Genomic DNA, 19615 nt, shown 5'->3' with positions numbered 1-19615 from the left:
TATTTCATAAAAATGAATATCTTTTCTATAGAAGCTATATTACAAATTCTTACTTTCCTGATACTGTTTGTGTACAATCATATAGGTGTTTCATTTTCTTTTCTTTTTTGTTTGGTTGAGGGGGGAGAAACTGAAATTCATATATATGGTTTTTATAAGCAATGCACCATATGTGACTCCAGCCCATTCCTGCATCTTTTGTAGGTGTCTTGACATAGCAGCATCATGGGTCATCAGATGGTGTAACAGGGTTGCATGTGGGTCTGCTCTATGTTTGGGTACATACTGGTCTGTGCTGTAAGGGTACTCCTACTTACATGGGGGATTCATTTTAATGAGGGTTATTAGACAACGATTGGAGCTACTGCTGGTGCTACGTACAGAGAACACTAACAATGGAACAGAAACACAACTGTAACAATCGACTACACTAAAGTTGGAAAGCTTCCCTGTTTGGAAATGTGAAGTGCAAATGGAGCTGCAAAGTCAACTCTTCAACAATGCAGCAAATGTGTGGAATGTGACGACAGGGAGTGTGGTCACACACTCATCTGTCAGCAAGGTTCACTAACTCCCTCTGTGAAGAGCTCTGTCTTGTGCAGAAATTATTTGGTGGTGGAAATATAACGAGAAACAGGCAGTGTTCTGCCGGTGAAATAGCAGCATGGCAGAAGTAGTCAGGTTGCTGGGCGTACCAGTAGTTCACCTGGTTACGCATGTACCATTTTAAGGCTGAGTCCTTATTGCAGCAGTCTGGGTTTGACTCCAGCCAAGGCCCTTTGATGCATGTCATCCTCTCTTCTCTCACCTACCCTTCCTGCCTCACTGTGCTATCAATAAAGGCTAACATTCCCAAAAATATAAGAATAATTAAAAGGAGTGATGGTCAGGAGTCGATGTACAGGTTCATGCCCACAATCAGAGTTCAGCTGCCAGCTCATGAAAATAAGCTTGTGTTCTCATTTATCTTGTGCAATGACTAAAAAGCTCACTAGACTGCCATATTTGCTGAAACAGAACATTACAGACACACTAAGGAAATGTTACAGTGCTCCCAAGTGTTTTAAGTGTGAAATGTGTTGAGTTTTAACAGATTAATAGTGAACCTGGAAGAAAGTTTTGGGGCACAACTACTGGGAGGGGACTGTGCTGAAAAAGTGTTTTTTTTTTTAAACGGACTCCTTCTACCTTAGGGCACAAACTTATCAAGTACTCCTCATAACTTTAGCAAAAGTAAGAAACCACATTTTTAAGTCAATATTTTAAGTTATCACTTAAAGATGAGGTTAAGCAACAAAACAGTTCAACCAGCAACTCACTGTAGTCCATCAGCTATGAATAGAAGGGGGGACAGAGGATGAGAACTGCACTGAACAGATGGGGTTGGCTTGGGGAGTGACAGCTGACAGCAAGAAGTTTAAAGGGTGTGTGAGGTTAGGGCTTTGTCTTGTTAAATGTAAACAGGCTGCTCCTGGGCGGTCAGCAGGCGGTACATGGCTGCAGGCATTGTCTTCATGTGGATCTGAGACAGTCACAAACAGAAAAATACATTTAATTCATGGAATTATTCATAGTAAATAACCTCAAGTCAGCTATGAAAGGCAAGCAGTTAGTGCTGCTGCAGTAACAGCACAGTCTTCCTTTCTCTGTGCTCTCTCGGCAAACAAAATTATTTTCAACGTCAACTCTACTAAATAAAGCAGAACAGTCAAATGAAAGCGTTGCTACCTGCAAATGACAGAAAAGATAGAACTGACCAAAATAGAATATATTTTTTTTTCCAATTACTCAATTACTCGTTTTAAAAGATAAGGCTGGTGATATTTGATATTTTCACTACAGCCAACAAATCCCATGACAGGTTACTTCCCTAACCTGCCTGTGGCTCTCTGCTGCAAGCCCATTGGCTCACTCTGAAGAGCTTTAAAAACACCTAACATATACACACTGTGGTTTCATTTATTAAAAAAAGGTTTAGTAACTTCTTAAAAGAAAGAACTCCATGAATTTCTTAAAAAGAAGAGTTGTCCTCTGTATTTTTTATCAGCTGTGGCAAATAGCGCATTTATTGGTTTTTGGATTTTGTGAGTGTTTATATCAATATCCCTCCAAATACAGTATTTGATGACTTATACTGTACTTGTGTTTGTATACATTTGGCTTGACAGGGCCCTGGGACGCTGGGAGGTCAGGAAGGCTGTTTTAAAGCTTGGGAATGGAATGCGTCTTTGGGTGTCATGTAGCTGCTGTTGCTGATTATAACCAACCAGACAGCACAGTGGGAAGTCCTTGCCTCAAAGCCAATTAGGAGACATTTGATGCTGTTTCTTCTGCTCAGCAACTGAGCTGTGTGCTAATAACTACAACATCTGCCATCATGTGGCCATACAGAGCAGAAATTCACATGAGGACTGCCACTTCCAGTGTTTCTTTTGTTTCGTTCTTGTTGGTTTACTTGCATGCAGTGTGAAAGAAGCCAGATCACAGTGTGTGTTGTGTCTATGTTCAGTGTCATGCTTCACCTCTCCCACAGCGTTGGACAGGATGTGGACAATTTTTTCATGGGGCGTAGCCACCACACTCTGGCTGTTGATTTCAATGATGCGGTGACCCACCCTGACCCCACCTCGTTCCGCGATGCCCCCACGCATAAGGCTACAGATCTGTTAAAGGACAGATGAGCTCTTTTACATGACAGATCAAATTTCACTCAAGCATTTTAACAGAACTGCAAGTATCATTTAACATAGAAACAGCAGAACAACAGTTCTACCCACAATGCCGTTCTGGACACTGAAGCCCAGCTGGTAGCGGAGGTCTGGCCGTCTGATGAGAACAGTGGTTACTGGGGGACATCTGACAATGTTCAGCTTGATCCGAGACTGGTTTTTCAGACCCTACAAAAGGAAAGGATATGGTGAGATGCTGGGTCAGAATGCTGGGGGTGTTTAATGGCTAAGAGATAAAGATGCATACCATATACAAGTGTCATGTCAGCGCTCCCCCTCTCTTATGCAATCCCTGTCTGTATTTCTGTTATGTTAATAAAATAAAGGCAAAATGCCAAAACTAAATCTTAAAAATAACAACAGTAATCATTATTATTTAATGTTCCCTGTTCCTGTTGCTCTATGTTATGAATGTAGATATGAACAGCAGTTTGAAATTTTACCAGCAACAGCAGGGCTGGTGCTGTTTTCATCTCGTGAGTGTGTGTGTGTGCTTGTTTTTATTATCCTGATAGGCAGTTAAACCTGAAAACACACTGGGCTCCACAGGAGGAGACTTTGAGGGTTAACAAGATTTGGTTTTAGGGCTAAGGTTAGAGTGAGGTTAAGCAGGTAGAAAATGCATGTGCATCGATGTACCCCAAAGGGAATAGTGAAAGTTTGCGTTTGTGTTGCATGATTGTCATCATGGCAAAATGTGCTCCTGTGGTCCTGTGAATTACCATATAGTTGGTTTATAACTAACTTTTCCATTTGTGAACCATCTGCTTTTTTTCCTGATTTATAAAATTAAAAAATATCATGCACGTACCTTTATGATACTCTGGCAGGTGGACAGCGGCAATCCCACCAAACTGGTCCCATTGATTGACATGATCTGGTCTCCTATGTTCAGTCTGCCAGACCTCTCAGCCGGCCCGGCATGCATCATGTTGGCAATGATGACAGTGGGGAGGATGGAGCCCCATCCACTCTCCACAATGACCACACCCAGAATCTCCCCCTTATTTTTCTCTATGAGCACCTGAGCTCACAGCAGACAGGCCACAAGCAAACAGAAACAAGTCTCATATCACTTTGCATTCTTTGTAAATTACAATTTTCCATGACATTGCAGAAACTGTTTTTGCAATATCATGTAAAGAAAAATCATAAAATGAATGTAGTTTGAATGGTTATTAATAACAGTGGTTATTCACATGTGTGACTGAAAGTGCAATAAGAACAGAACTTGTGGAGTCTGAAAGTTCAGAGTAGCAACACTTAATGAGGACGAATTACTGTTAAGGAACCAGTATAAAACTGTTTGAATAATTCATTGTCTACTTACATCTTTGCAATTCTCAGACTTGGAGAAGTGAATAAGGTCATCATTGTACATGTCCTGAGTGTTGAGCAGGTCACTGTATTCCTTCTGGCTTAGGTCCTCAGGGTTAATGCCATTGGCCCGTAGGAATTCCTGGTAAGCCACACTGAAGGCCTGCCCAATGGACTGTGCAATCAGCTGAGCCTGGAGGACAGGATGGATGGATGTTTAAGTCATCTTATGGTCAAATCAAGTTCTTTTAACTAACTTTAGTCCATTTCACAGCTGATTAAACAAAAGATTCATGTGGTCCCCTTTGACAAATATGGACATTATATAACTTTGTTGTTGGACTCACATCCTCAGACTCAAACACGTGGCATATCATCTTGTACTGGCGCTTGCTGTCTTGACCTGGGTCGGAGGCTTCTACATTCTCCTGAGAGTCAGATCGAGGCATCCTGCGTCGGGCCATTAGAACCACGATGTTCCCAATGTCAGCAATGTAGGAGATAGTCCGTAAAGGATGGTCCATCATGGTCTCCTGGAAGGCAGAGAACAGCAACAGTCCTTATATCACCTAAATTTGACCAAGCATTGCACATTTTGTTTAACTCAAACAGCCACACTTGAGCTCTCTATGAAAAATACTACACAGGGTCACAGTAGAAGTTGTATTGTTCCCCTGAATCCATCTTGACTGAGCATTGAAAAAAAATCATTTTCCTCTTACAGTTTTGTTTGTTGTAATCAATTTGGATGATTTTCCATGTCATATTTTTTCTACCATATGTCCCCTGGGGTCACCCTACAAACTGGAGACAGACTGTGATACTCTGCATTTCATGTAATTACTGTTCCTAACTACAACAGGCTGTGGGCAATCTAAAAGGATTGCTATTGTTGCTTTTGACGTCCACAATGCATGTTTTTTGTTTGTAGGTTTCCTAGGTTTTTTAAATTACACGCATAAACAATGGGTAAGTGTAGACTTCTAACACATACAGTATGTATTGTGAAGAATTAATCCTCTAGGTACCTAAAAGTACCCAGGCAAGTAGTGTATGTGTACAATGCAGCTAGAGTCACCTCTGCTTGTCTGCTCTCATGTGTTGTTATCAGTGTTCTGCATGAACGTGGCAAAACAACAGGCTTATTGAATGTACCCATGGTTTTCTGAACAGCATGTTTCCATCTGAAATGTGACCGCAAACATTTATTTTGGTGTCAACGACACTTGTGCACCAAAAGGAGGCGGTAATGCACCAAAAAGCTGTTTGCCTTCAGCATGGAGTGTTTTTCGCTGCCTTCTTGCAGAACTGAAATCAAAGCCCATTTTTCATTTAGTGACTTTAGTGAAGCCAGTGGGAGAGCCTGTACCACCCTGTTATCTATTTTATGTTTTTTGATTTGCTGTATAATTTGGTTCATGCAAGCTAACTAATTTCCAATTCCATTCAGTTTATCTGTTTTTCACTTCCTGCAAAGTATAAAGAGCTGAATTCCATTTGTGACCAATCTGTTTTGAGCTGTCCTGCTTTATGACATATATAAAATATACTCACATTGGTTTTTCTTAGATTTTAAAAGTAATCTCTGTAATAAAGTAATCAATTTATTTTGGGAAGTGGCATTGATTGGGGGCTGGGTACGAGGAAGTCCTGCTGAAAAAGAACAGCTCACAGCAGCTAATTAAGAAAACAGAAAAAAATGAACATGAACCAACAAACTGTAGCATTCATTTTTTTTTAGTTAATTCACTCGTTAGCAGAGCAGGCTGACTGTGGTAGCATTAGAAGCCTACAGTGTTCTTCAGTGATCTTGTAATGTTTAAATTGGTGGATGAAGTGATAACTAATAGCTCCAGCAGTTGTGAGTTGTACTCCTGTCAGAGTAAGTACCTGGGAGTCAGCGTTGAGCACTTTGATTCTCTGGGTAGAGATGAAGAGATCCACCTCTGTCATGGGCTGAGGCTCACCCTCAGGGGCCTACACACAGATGCAATATTACACACAGATTGATAACAATAAGGCATTCATAAAAAAGTTATTTATTAAATGTTAGTGAGCGGATATTCCTTACTAAACAGACATTCAGAGTTAGAAGTCAGAATCCATCTCATTACAACCAGTGCGTACACAGTGAAAGAGAACATATTGAAAGACAAGAAAGTTTCAAAATTAGTCTTTGACCCAGAACACAACTATAATAACTCCTATTAGATAATACTAGTTATTTCCTTAAGTTGGCCAGTTTGTAAATGGTGAATTCATGACACCACTGTTGCTTGTTTTGCAAAGAATGCAACAGTTTAGCTTTCTGACTGTGTTATTCCCACCTTCATTTCAGTACACTATGAAAAGCTGAGTAGTCTAAGATCCTGGCCTGTTACATGGCAAATCAGAACAGACTTTTTAATCCTCTGACTCAGGTGACACAGCGAATATGTTAATTTATCTATACAAGTCTTCTTGATTTTCAGAGCACAGCAATGTGAAACGTGTGAGTTACAGTTACAGCTTGCTCACATGCTGGGCCAATCAGAAGCTTTATTCATACATGGCCATAAACATCTAAAAGGTTCAATATAATTCCTTTTTCCAGTCGTTGTTGTGTAAAGTACATGAAAATGTATATTTAAAATGTTTAAAATGTTAAATTTATGATGATTCATGATCCATAAAGATCTACATAACCTGGATATGTTCCAGTGTTCCAGCTTTGGGTACATAAAGTCAAATGAATCCACCAAAATGTTTTCCGTCACTGTGCCTCTGGTTGTGTGAAAAGTGCCAAACCACGGGAAGCTCAGGAAAGGGGTGTGGGCATTCCAACACAAGAATCAAAGTCAGCAGCTACTAAACAACAATAAGACAGAGTGAATCGTTTTTACTTTATTTATGGTTATTTATGGTTGATGGTTTTCAGCTCATAAAAACTAAATATTTGGGATGAGGCTGATTCACCTATTTCACAGGAAGATGTAAGGCTATTTCTATTTCCAACAAGATGAAAACATGTTATCAGTCCCTGTGTGGCTAGACTTTTTTGAAGCAAAGCCTGCATAAGCTCTCAGGCAGTCAACTCCTCTCACTGCACCACACATCCAACACATCTCTGTGATGAATATGATTTACCTAACCACCAGTGCGTGCTCTGCTGCCACACCTGCTCATCTTAATGCCCCACCTCCATCCCAGCATCCACCTGTAAGGCTGAGTATACATTCCCCTATATATCATCATTATAGCTCAATGTTTCTGTGGGAGAGATGAGGTCAGAGCCAAAGTTGCTGTAGTAGAAGTTCTGCATTCGCACAATAATCCTTTCCATAAAAGCTGGCCACTGCTTTTACTTTGCTCAGAGACACCGGTTGCATTCACTATGAAAACTACTTAGAAGGGAAAATCTGTGTACATTCATTTGTGTCCAAAAATTCATGATTTGGAAGTTAACTGAACAATATTGTTCATTATCATTTATTTTATCGTGCTATACAGTCTAAAGATATGTTGGAGATAATACAGCTGTGTTTAACAGGAGAAATCAGCTGCTGCTTGTCAGCCTGACACTGCTAGCCGGTTCCTTGCACTCAAGGTTTCTTTAAGTGGCTTTCCATACTGTACTGAAGTTAATGCAAAGCAGCCAAAAATCTGAAAGTAAAGTGTTTGTAATTTAATCTGTCTGTAATCTAATGTAGAATATATATCTGGTTTGTGGTGAATGGACTAAAGCAGGAAAAACACTGGTACTCTACTATTACTCTCTTGGTTTTCAATTAATCTGTTTTATTCGTGAATTCAAGATGTTTTTAGAACATTTCCGCCAAAATGGAATCTCCACACACCCCACCCTGCAAGGCATCTCACATACAGTTATTAAAAATTCAGCTGTTACTGAGCATCACAAATGGTAGGTGACACCGCACACACAATGGGTCACTGAAACCAAATTCAAAGAACTGCTAAAAGGCGTTAGCAGTTAAGGTTGTGCAGTAAGTAGAGAAGGAACAGTTTTGGGAAATACACTTTTACTATCCTACCCAGAGTAATATGACAAGATCAGTTTCATCTTGGGGTGTTTAAGCACCACAAACACATCATATTTTTAAGCTAATTATAAAAGCTAACTCCGTATAAAAGCTAAAGTCCGTAGGTAAAATCTAGCCATCAGTTACATGTAATGGTAGCGGAGCAGAAGAACACCAATGTAGTTTAAAGGGGTCACATTAAAGTGCTGTACATGCACTTTAATGTGTACTCAAAGCGCACCCGCTTTACATGACTGTAAAACCTCTAACTGCTCTGACAAATCTAGTATCATCATCACACACTCTGGTTTGCAATTATAGATAATATCCCCATCAATCTCTGCTGTGCTTTTTGTTTAGTGGTTATGGGCATGAGCTTAGGTATAAAGGTAGGAATTGCCACTGTGAGCAAGTTAGCATGCTAACATGCCAGTTAGTATGCTAAATTAGTGCTAAATTAAAACACAGCTGTGACTAATTACAGCCTCACAGACGTGCTACCATGGCTGTAGAGTTTTATTTTCACATGCCCGACACCCAGAGATGATTTGATGTTGCATTTTGTCATCTTGCTCTGGGTAGATTGTGAGAAAGCACACTGAAAACGACCACAAACCCGGAAAGACCTTACAATGTCAGAAAGATGACAGCCGTTTCCTGCATCCAGCAAATGGATTCCTTCCATCACAAGCCAGTTTGATAAAAACCAGAGTATTCCAATTATGGAGACAACAAAATGTCTGATGAGGAATTTAACAAGATCTTTAGACAAGAGACCTGAGGAAGGGAACAAAACAATGCATATCACCTCCAGCAAAACAAAGCTGTTTGCAGGATTCAGGAAAATGCCAACAATTCATCAGAATGACAAAACACTGAAGAGTAAAGACAGGATAGGACAGTGATTGCAGACAGACAAACACAGAGAGAAATGAAGAGACAAGCAGAGGATAAAGAGATGCTATGCCCGGCAGTGTGGAGGACAAGAGAAATATGTAGGTACTGCACCTTCTTCCTGTTCTGGGTTAATTTCTGGGCCGTCTGCCAGGCATGGAATAAAGCAAACAGGAGAGTAATGGGTTAGAGCAGTGCACAGGAGGGACTGACTGGATCACAGAGAGGGGGGCAGGGAGTCCAGTGTGTGTCAGATACAAAAATCTTGATCTGTAGTGCCACCGCACTCTAAAATGATTATTTGTATGGTTGTTTATGTATTTGTGTGTCATGAACATCATTACTAGTGTGGATGTCTACAGATGGTTACACCCCAATACAATATTTCTCTATAGTATTTGATTTTGAAGGACTCGGACTAGGAGGAGTACTACGTACAAAACGAGGGCATGAGTTTATCACTCCTAGGACTCCGCACACCAATGATTATAAATAAACAAGGAAATGACTTAACACACAATTTGCAATAATGCAGCTTGTGGAAGTGAATAAATTTGCACAGAGTCTCAAGAGCTGTAAGAGTTACTGAAATTCGATTTATTATTGTCCAAACTGCAATCATTGTTGCAAAGTGACATTTACCTTGATTTATCTGAAGAAATTTGAAAGTACGACCAAATTGTGAACGTCTGACTGAAGGCCATCTCCCTGCAGCTTCTAGCAGGTTCAGACACCGCTGGGTTTCCAGTTACAAAGCAGATAAAAAGATTGTATTTGTTGTACTAAAAGTACAACCAAAACTGTGACACTCTTGGAATTGTCAGTTGGCCAGTTAAGACTGAGATAAATGTGGGCCCTGGACCGCCTACATCAAAAGGGGAAGGCTAAAGTCAGAGGAAGCTAATCAACTTCCATCAACAACAGCTTCAATGTGTCATGTTGGTAATACATATATGTCCTGCAATTACATATACAGTGCATTCAGAAAATATTCAAAATTAACCTATCAAAATAATATGCAACATTTTTCTAATACACAATGCTTCAGAAACACAATGAAAGAAATGCAGCATGTTTTACAAGTACAAAAAAACATAACCTACAAAAACAAGAAAGTATCACAACTTTTGACAAGATCGTTCTGCCATGATTGTGGTAAGGATTCTCAAAAACCTCCTCCACAACAGCAGGTGGCACTGTAAGTTAATTTAAACACCCCAGGTGCTGCATAACAAACGTCTCTGAACTTTATTATTTTGTCTCCCTGTTCTCTACATATCACAAGTAGAACAACAGTGAGGATAAATGAGGACAAACTGTGTAAACAGCCCAAAACTCAGCTGTGGCCTTAAGATACAGTGACACTGTGAAAGACGCTGGATGTGTTACTGCTCTTTGCTGTGCTGTGCTGTGCTGTGCTGTGCTGTGTGTGTGTGTGTGTGTGTGTGTGTGTGTCTCTGTATGTTGCTTCACTGTAACCTGGGGACTGAACAAGTGCTGGGGTGGTGGGAGTGAAGGGTTGAGGACAGGAGGATGGGGGTGTGACAGGATGGGAGTGGGCACATGGGCACATTACAACAAATAACAGGACATATGCATAGGCATTCACTGAGTCAAATGCTGTATGAGGATACAGGTTACAAACATTATGCACTAGTTTATATTTCAGTTTTTACAAAAGCCAAATCAAAGTCACAAGAAGGTTGGGGCCCCTGCACGCAAAGCATTGTGGCACTTGTAGTGGTTCAGATTTTTATTTTTATTTTTTTTACCCCCTTTAGGCTTAGAGCCCTTTTGTTTTTGCTGCAGTTGATTATCATTATTAATATTTATTATTATGTTATTATATTCATATAATATGATTATTATTTCTTGCCTTAAGCTGTAGCTTAAATTGCTGTGACCCGGAATGAGCTAGAAAAATGAAATGGAAAATAACTGGAAATGATGTGCAAAATACCTAACAATAAAAATATAATGCTGCCATAGCAGCATTTCTAATGTGAGAAACAAATTTACTGGATTTTGACTGATACACACCCTTGAGGGACTGAGATACACAATTCTATTATAAATGGGCATCAACTAAAATATATTCATAAGGGGCTGACATAGTGAATATTGTCATGAATATAGTCATTAGCTATTTGTCCAATCTCTAGATCATGGTAGATGTCTTCAGGCATCTGCTCAAAACTTTGCGTTCCACCTTGAAGGGGTGCCATAGATGTTAAAAGTTTGTACCTTGTAATTAAATTTGGTACAAAGGGCTATGACTCAGTCAGTGAATAAAAATTTGGTAATGATTGATGACTGAATTTTTTTTTCAGCATATCCACTGAATTGTGCCAAAAGTTTGTCTCACTGTAAACTATGGTCAGTATGATTTTTTTCTTTTCTTTGTTTCTCCTGGCTCTGTGTTTTCTACATTTCTACACTTTGCTAATTATAACTGGTGTTGGAGCTTAGCAAACCTGTTTAAGCTATTTTGCCAACTCAGGTGTCACCAATGTACCAAAGTCTAACAGAGAATGAAATGAAGGGTTGGATCCACTCATTAGCTCAGGACATAATTACTCAGTAGTTACCCAAACATACATTCATTATCCTAAACTATTAGAAATTATTGCTTTGAACTGACAGTAAGCATATCAAATGAGAAAGTATGGAGGAAAAATATCTAAGGTACTCTTCACAATATTTACCATTAACTGACAATGTAACACTCCAGTGACAGTGCTGAATCCTGTATTTTCCTGCCTCAAACCAGTCCTGGCTCATCCTCCCGACCATAGTTGGGAAGCACAAGGGGGACTTTGTGTTATGCTTCAGAGCCGAAGTCAGCTGACTTGGGGGCTATAATCCCCCACCCCCTTCCTTTCACTTAAACCAGCAGGTAGCGAATAAGATGTAGGAACTTTGCTTGAGGAGTTGTAGCATTTATTTACTGACAAATAGCCTGCACATATGTTACACTGCTACATTCACAGCTACTCACACAGCTAATTCTCTGCTCTGGTCGACAGCCTCACACACCTGCTCTTTTTATCTCTTGCCCGCTCACTATGTACACATCATACGCACTGAGCTATCCACTCTCCCCCTGTACAAAAATGAAGCCTAAGATGTGTACCTTTTTTTTTTTTTTTTTGCTTTAACCGGTCAAACACCTGACCAACATTTATATAAACAGTAGAATATCAGGTAATTAACAAAAAGCTGAAAAACATTAAATGTATTATCAATTGGGTATTTAGTTGTGTATACTATATATTGACAGAGAGAGAGATACAACTGGTTGTATGATGTATGATGTATTGTATGATGGGAAATTAGAAAATAATGGGAAGAATGAGTCTTAGGAAATGAAAATACTTAAAGTACTAGAGGTACAGTATGATGTCAGACTGTGCCTGCATAATATATTGTATGACATAAATGCATGTACAGTCTGCAGTATGTAATACACCAGTTTGTCTGAGTGTGAGTTTGTCTGAGTGTAAACTATGTGTGTTTCACCTTGATTCGACTGACTGCTTCCTGTGCCTGCATCATGCGGATATTCTTGGATGGAGTTTTATCCGATAGCAGCTGGGTAGAGCCAAGGTAGTTGGCTGCGAAAATGATCCCATCGATCAGGTCTTCTGGGTCACATGGGCCTGGGACTGGAGGGGGGGGAAGTGATTCAGTGTCACTATATAACACAATGTTTTCTCCCACTTTGGCATTAATATAGTAAGCTGCACTAATTGTTTTTTTTATTAACAATGGCTCAGTAACCAGTTGGGAGAATGAGCTGAATAAATGTATGTGTCATATCCAGAAAACTCTGTTAGGTTATGTTTTGTCTTCTGTCTGTTGTCTTGTGATTTCTGCTTTTATTTTGGTAACCTGTTCTCCCTTTGTGTTTCAGGTGGCTTGCCCTTCCTCTTGTGTTCCTGCTCGTCTGATTGTCTTCCCCCGCCCTTATTGTTTCCACCTGTTCCCCATTACCTAGTGTCTATATATTGTCTGCGTCTCCCTTTGTCCTGTGCCAGTTTGTCTTGTCATTTTGTCAGAGAACCAGCGTTTTGTCCATGATTATATCTCCCCTTGTCAAGTCAGGTCATGTATTTTGCTTGTTACTTTCCCTTAGTCTTTCTACTGTTTTCTTTGTCAGGTACGTAGTAAGCCTTTTTCCTCGAATGAGTGATTTTTCGTTTTCTATTTTTTGCAATGAACCATTTCCTCTTTGAGTGATTTTCTGTTGGTACTTTGTTAATAAAAACTGTTTATTTTGTAGTTTGCCTCAGAGTTGTGCATTTGGGTTCAAGTCCTAGTTCAGTCATAACAGTATGATCATTGTACTCTGCACTCACCTTCTACATATGTGGGGAAGGACGCAAGGCTTCTCATGGACTATGAATAAAAAGAGAGAGAATTTTAGGATTTTTTTTTTTAACATTACTTCAACTTGATGTGCAAAACAATGATGATGACAATGAAAATGTTGAACACACCTCTTTACTGGAAGGAGAAGATTCAAAGCTGCTATCCTGCAACAGATGCCTGTTGGATGATTCTGCTCCTGGAGGAGAAGGTGAGCCTGAACCGGGAGACTACAGGAGGAGGAGGAGGAGGAGGAGTGGGAACAAAAAGCAGAATATAAGCTGTCAACTGAAATCCTGAACAAGTACTAATGTTAGTGCAAATGTTCTATGTAAGACCAAATGACTGAACCAACTAGAACTCAGTTGTATTGTACTTTCTTTAGCATCTTGTTGAGTCACAGATCTTCCTCCACAGGTTCTCAGTAGTGTTGAGGTCAGGGGGCAATGGTTGCCACACCATGTTGTTTTTCCTTTTATGCTCATAGCATGGGGTGTATTCTGTACAGCACGAGATGGTGTGTTGTCCTGCATTAAGATAATTTTACTCTGGAAGGCACGATTCATCTTTTTATATCATGACAGTTCAGTTAAGAATTCCACGTATCGCGAGGAGGTCATTTTGGGGATGTCAGAGACCCTAAAGGAACATTCCATGTAACTTTCCAATATTTCAGCCCAGATTATCACTCCACCACCTCCATGCTGAAGATGTAGTCTTGTTGGAAAAAGGTGCACATCCATCAGTTTATTGAAGGTAGAGCAATGGATCATTTTCTAAAAACACCATGATACAAATAATACCAGCTCTTGTTTTGAGAATCAGTATTTGTGCATAGGACTGATATCCAAGAGAAAAAAAACAGATCCACCTCATGTTACATTATGCTTTGTGCACATGAACACGCATTAAAATCTTTGCATTCATAAAGTAAATTCTTAAGTTATTAATCACATGCAAAAATATGTGCCCAGTGTTTGGTGGTAGTTATTTGGTGGGAACTACAATATATTTGGAAGTAGTCAATTAATAATGCATCCACCTCATAAATCATGACACTTTTCTCTCTCCTGCAAGCACTAAGTATTGACTGTAGGGTGGCCAAACTTTCTAAAATAAAAAGTAACAGTGCATTTGCATTTAATGAAAGGCTCATTTTGCTGCAGGGGTTGTAAAGGAAAGTATTCAGACCCCCTTAAAATTTTCACTCTTTGTTATATTGCAGCCATTTGCTAAAATTTTACGTTAATTTTTTTTTCCTAATTAATGTACACACAGCACCCCATATTGACATAGAAACACGGAATTGTTGAAATTTTTGCAGATTTATTAAAAAAGAAAAACTGAAATATCACATGGTCATAAGTATTCAGACCCTGAATACTTTCCGTACCCACTGTAATACAACATAATCACTGGAAAGTACCACCCAGCATTATGAAAACTTTTACTTGTGATATTTTAAATTGAGTAAATTGTGCTAATTTGTACTCAAGATACTGAGATAATTAAATCATGCTCACAAAGTCCTAACTTTAAAATATCAGAATCCACAAAAGGGCAAACGAAGTCTGGTCTTATAAACACATAATTCATAACATTCCTGAGACAAACACCACCACTGCTACGAGTATAAACCATCAACACACCAAGGGAAAAATCATCACAAACTCCCCAAACTGTCCACACCTCATTTCCATCACGCTGCTCACTGTCCTGCTTCTGCTTGGCTTCTTCCTCCTCAAGCTTTTCCACTTGATAAATCCAAAAATTTTCCATGGCTTTCTGTAAATGCAACAAGCCCAGCTGAATTTCAACAAGTGCCCCAGATGGACAAGCACTGAGAATGTGTGGCTAAATGCAACAGCAGTGTCTACAGACTGAGAGTCTGCTGCTCAGGTGACACTGAGGTATCAAGATTCATCATGGAATCAACAGGCTGGGCCTGTCTGTCTGCCACCTCTGTCTATCTGTAAGCCTGGATTGGCTCCGGTCACACTGTGACAGCATGTCATCTTTAGTCATCCAATAAATTTACACTGTATGTTGTGGACAAATCTAAATATCTAAATATCTAAGTATGAAATTTACAGAATAAGCTTTGTTGAAACCACCCAGGCAGCAGGTATGATCTGATCACTGTGACGTCAACAGGAAAACATTCGTTGTCATTCTGTTATTGGATCCTCACTGAATTATTTAACCTGTCTTGCCCTTTACCTTTCTTTGTATCACCCTTACTGAATAAATCATTGGGAGGAGGCAGGGAGACTGCCACTGTGGCTACATAAGAACACCAGATAATATGAGGAGTGGCAAAGACAGGGAAGCTCTACATTGTGAAGTTCAGTTTATGGTAAGGTTTCTGAGGGGACCACTTAAATCCTGGAGTTCTCCTTAGCACTCACTGCCATCTTTGACACACTGTGAACAGCGAGTCTGGCTCCAACTGAAGTTCAAAAATACACATACCAACACCTCACTAATGAACACGTGTACTCTTATTTGTTTAATCTAAACATGAACAGAAATGTAAAAACAGCTATTTTGAGTTGTGTCCTGGAACAGTTTCCCACTGCTTTTCTTTAGCTAAGAACATCTTGCCCTGCTACTGAACACAGACAGGACAGTGATATCCATCTCTCCATCTCTCTCCATTTAAGCGAGAAAGACAGCACAACATCCCCAAAAGTGACATACACCAGTGTTTGTGTGTGTTTGTGTACATGGGTACTTTTCTATTGGAGTGACTTCATTTGGTTAATATTTTAAACAGAAGCTCATTTTTCTGTACAAGCCTCCTGTTCTTCCTCTCTGTGGGGTTTATGTGTCTGTTTTAGCCTTTGTGATGATGCTGTCCTTTATTAGTATGGATAATACTATAATGTCTGTAATGATCATTCTGCGGGTTCAAGCAGGGTCCCGCTTACAGCACTATCGATAGGCTATAACATTATTTCCTGAACACCACGAACAAGTCACACTTTCAGTTTCAACCAATGAGATCACTGCTGATGTTAACAAAGTGTATCCTGTTGCCTCTGACTGTTTCAAGGACAGGTGCAGGATATTGTTGTTAGAGACTTTAGATTTAATGGAACTGAAGGTAAAGTGTGTGCTAATCCATAAATGGACTGCATAGATGGTGTACAGCTGTCAGAGCTGAATCTGTTGCTATTGTACATATTCAGCTATAGTAATCATTAGTAATGAAGTAGACTGGTTTTGAACAAACTGACCAGCTAAAGGCTTTACAAAGCTGTTTTGTTGTGATAAATTAAGTATAATCATGCGTTAGGCATATGTCGGTCTGCAGCTCCACTTTTAACTCTCTCTCTTTCTCTAGACCCTCACTGCAGATGGATGCACTCAAGCAGAACCAGCTCTAGCCACTTTGGTGGCCTAGTCAAAGCTCCGCGTGCACACACACACACCCCAAACATTAATGGACAACCAGCAGCGCCCCCTCCAACCGCCGGCTCTGCACTCAAGAAAAGGTCCAAAAATACAGTATGGGAGTATTACACTCAACAACACCAGGTAGTCTGTTAAACTGTTTCGTTTCTTTATTTATTTAATATATTTTTAGTGAATTTAATAAGAAATACTGTTTGGAGCTAACTTAACTTTTTGTTTTAAGATAATGTTGAATATTTATCTTTTAATTAAACGTGCTTAAAGGTGTTTCAACAAAGTTTTGTGTTGGAGTTATTGACACCACGATTTTAATTTTTACTGCAAATGTATACTGGTTCCAAGTATTAGTTATTGGCCTCCTTGAAATCAACTTTTAATTAGTATCAGGCCTGAAAAACACATATCAGTCGACCATGAGTCAGCTGATTTTGTGAGCGATAAATATGCTGCATAGTCAAAAGTACAACAACCACGTTATCCAATATAGCTTCATCAGTAATAACCAGAGCTGCTTAACTTACATCACCCCCCAGAGATGGTTGAAGGTCACACTCGGCAGTGGGGCTCAGATCCTGCCTCATTACCCAAATGGGCTCCTTGGGCTCATCAGGTGTATAAGGAGATCTCACCGTTCTGGTCTTCACCTCCTCTATGGCCTCCTTAATGTCCTTGATGGCCAGAGATATTGCGTCCCTCTTCTCCTGCCTGTTCCTCACTGCTACAGGCTCCTCTGAAGGACTCACAGCCTGTTTTCTGGCTGGCTTCCCTCGGTTGGTAGCCTTGTGGTGTTTATCAGAGTTGGTCTGGGATTCAGGTTGGGGTTTCTCTTTTTCCTGTGCTAGCTCATTTTCTTCATCTACCGTGTCTTCTGCACTACGATTAAGACTCTGAGAGCTTAGGCTTTCTTTGACCTCAGCCACGATGCTGTCAATGTCCTCCTCCTGCTCACAGCTGTCAGCACGTGGATACGGCGCAAACTCGGCCTCCTTCTCTGGGCTGTCTGACTCACCATCTGAGCGTTCATCATAGTGGCGCAGACGGGAGCCTACTGCCTCCTGCTGATGGTAGTTGCCACCTCCCGCCCGGCCCTCCAACAGCCGAAAGCTGGCCCTCTTCTGCTGGAGAGATTCTGCGTCCCCAGTCCCATCTGCAGCAGATGAGACTGCTGATGTGGGAGCATCACAGATTTCCTCGTAAACATGCTCAGACAGTGAGTAAATGTCATATGGCTCAGAATAGGCTTCATCTGCAAGTCCAGTATCTAAACCCTCCAAGCTCTGACCGACCAAGGTATCGGTCCTTGCCCCAGAGTGGCTGAGGGGCTGGGTGTAGACGTAGTTGGAGTAGCCAGCGTTCAACATTTCCTCTGCTTCATCCTGTCGCTGGGGGTTTTGGATGTCAGGCAGGGGTTCATGTGGAAGTGGTGGTGGCTGAGGAGGATAGTTAGGATGTGGATGGAGATGTTGCTGTTCAGCTTCGGCGCTCTCAGTGTACCCTTCCGCCTCAGGCCGTAGCTGGACTCCATAGTTCCCCGCCTCATCCTCCACCTCTGGCTGCCCCTCAGGCTCCAGAGACATCATGACCAGGCCATCGTCTCCCTCAGCCCGGTCCGTATGAGTGTGGAAGCCGCTCTCAGTGCTCCCTGAACGGGCCAGCACTGAATCGTCCCTCTCTCGTTCATCTTCCTGGGTTGCCTCTGTACGGTGCTGCTTCTCCTGTTGATGTGCTAAGTGTTGTGCTCTCTCTGCCTCTCTCTGCTGCCTCTGCCTGTACCTCTGCTGCTGGGATCTGATCCGGGCCTCACTGTCCCCCTGTCTGCGATAACGTGTCACTGCAGGTCGAGGAATGGGCTGGGGCTGTTGGGGCTGTTGGAGCTGTGGAGACTGAGCTCCATATTGCAGCTCCATGTCTTGCTCCTCCTGCGGCCGACGCTGTTGCGGCACTCTGACTTTGCCACCAGCGCTTCCTCCAGCCATGGCCTCACAGCGCCTGTACCGCTTTTCCTGGTTGCTGTAGTTACGGGACCGGTTGTTGTGGTTATTGGGGCGATGGCGAAGAGGGGCATCGGTTTCCTCCATCACCTCTTGGCCGAGCTCCATCTCCTGGGGGTTCATGGCTGTCTGGTTCTGGTTGGTTCAGTGGTGTCAGAAAAAGGTTTTAGGAGTCCATCATCAACAGGCACCTCTGTGAGGAAGAGACAGAAAGATCAAAAATGTGAGTAAATAAGAGACAAATATGAGAGATATATTCTTCCCTGAGAGGCTGTGTGTACTGTTATCCCCATTTTTAAACCACGCCATGGTGACTAGCTTTTCATCCCATCTTCGAGCGTGCGTGTTTGGATCAAGTATAAATATTTTTAATTTCCAATGTGGAGAGACAGCGCCGTAATATGGCCTAGTTCTGATAGTGTATCCGGGTCAAAAACGTCAAATGGTTAAGAAAAGCATCGGTTGTCAGTGTCCACTGCTAATTCCAGAAATTTCACAGCATTTAATTCATTTCCAAAACCCCATTCACATCATTCACAACCACATAATTTAAAGGATAATTTTATAGCTTTAGCTTGACATTGCTAAAGTAATTGAAATGCAAGCAGTCAGACGACAGCAGTTGATCCAGATTATCTAAACCACTGTATGAGGAGGTCAAAGTGAAAGTGAGTGCACCTGAAATGTCTAATAATCCCCCATTGCACAGGAAAACAACTACAGTAAGTACAGCAGGTCAAAGTTGAAGCTGGAAGTATATCTCTAGGGGGGATGGATGTTGTCAACACACAGACTGAGTATCGTTCTAAATAACTCTGCCTACTCGTGTTTCTTGACCCATTGCACTTTACACCTTTTAGTGATGCCACCATGGAGGATA

General features: G+C 41.0%; 1 protein-coding gene across 1 annotated transcript; it reads right to left on the bottom strand.

Annotated features, from left to right (window-relative positions):
- Positions 1-1450: 1450 nt before the first annotated feature.
- apba1a (amyloid beta (A4) precursor protein-binding, family A, member 1a) lies at positions 1451-18858 on the bottom strand. Its single transcript, XM_041042491.1, has 11 exons — positions 17266-18858; positions 13459-13557; positions 13318-13357; positions 12479-12624; positions 5937-6023; positions 4394-4579; positions 4060-4239; positions 3541-3753; positions 2778-2897; positions 2523-2663; positions 1451-1522 (listed from the first exon to the last, which is right to left on the bottom strand). Exons 1-11 carry the CDS (start codon positions 18856-18858, stop codon positions 1451-1453), a joined length of 2877 nt encoding a protein of 958 aa, XP_040898425.1.
- Positions 18859-19615: the final 757 nt, after the last annotated feature.

Source organism: Toxotes jaculatrix, chromosome 7, assembly GCF_017976425.1.
Source record: "Toxotes jaculatrix isolate fToxJac2 chromosome 7, fToxJac2.pri, whole genome shotgun sequence".
Taxonomy (NCBI): Eukaryota; Metazoa; Chordata; class Actinopteri; family Toxotidae; genus Toxotes; species Toxotes jaculatrix.
The sequence above is the reverse complement of the archived record's forward strand: the minus strand, read 5'-3'. Positions and strand labels throughout refer to the sequence as shown.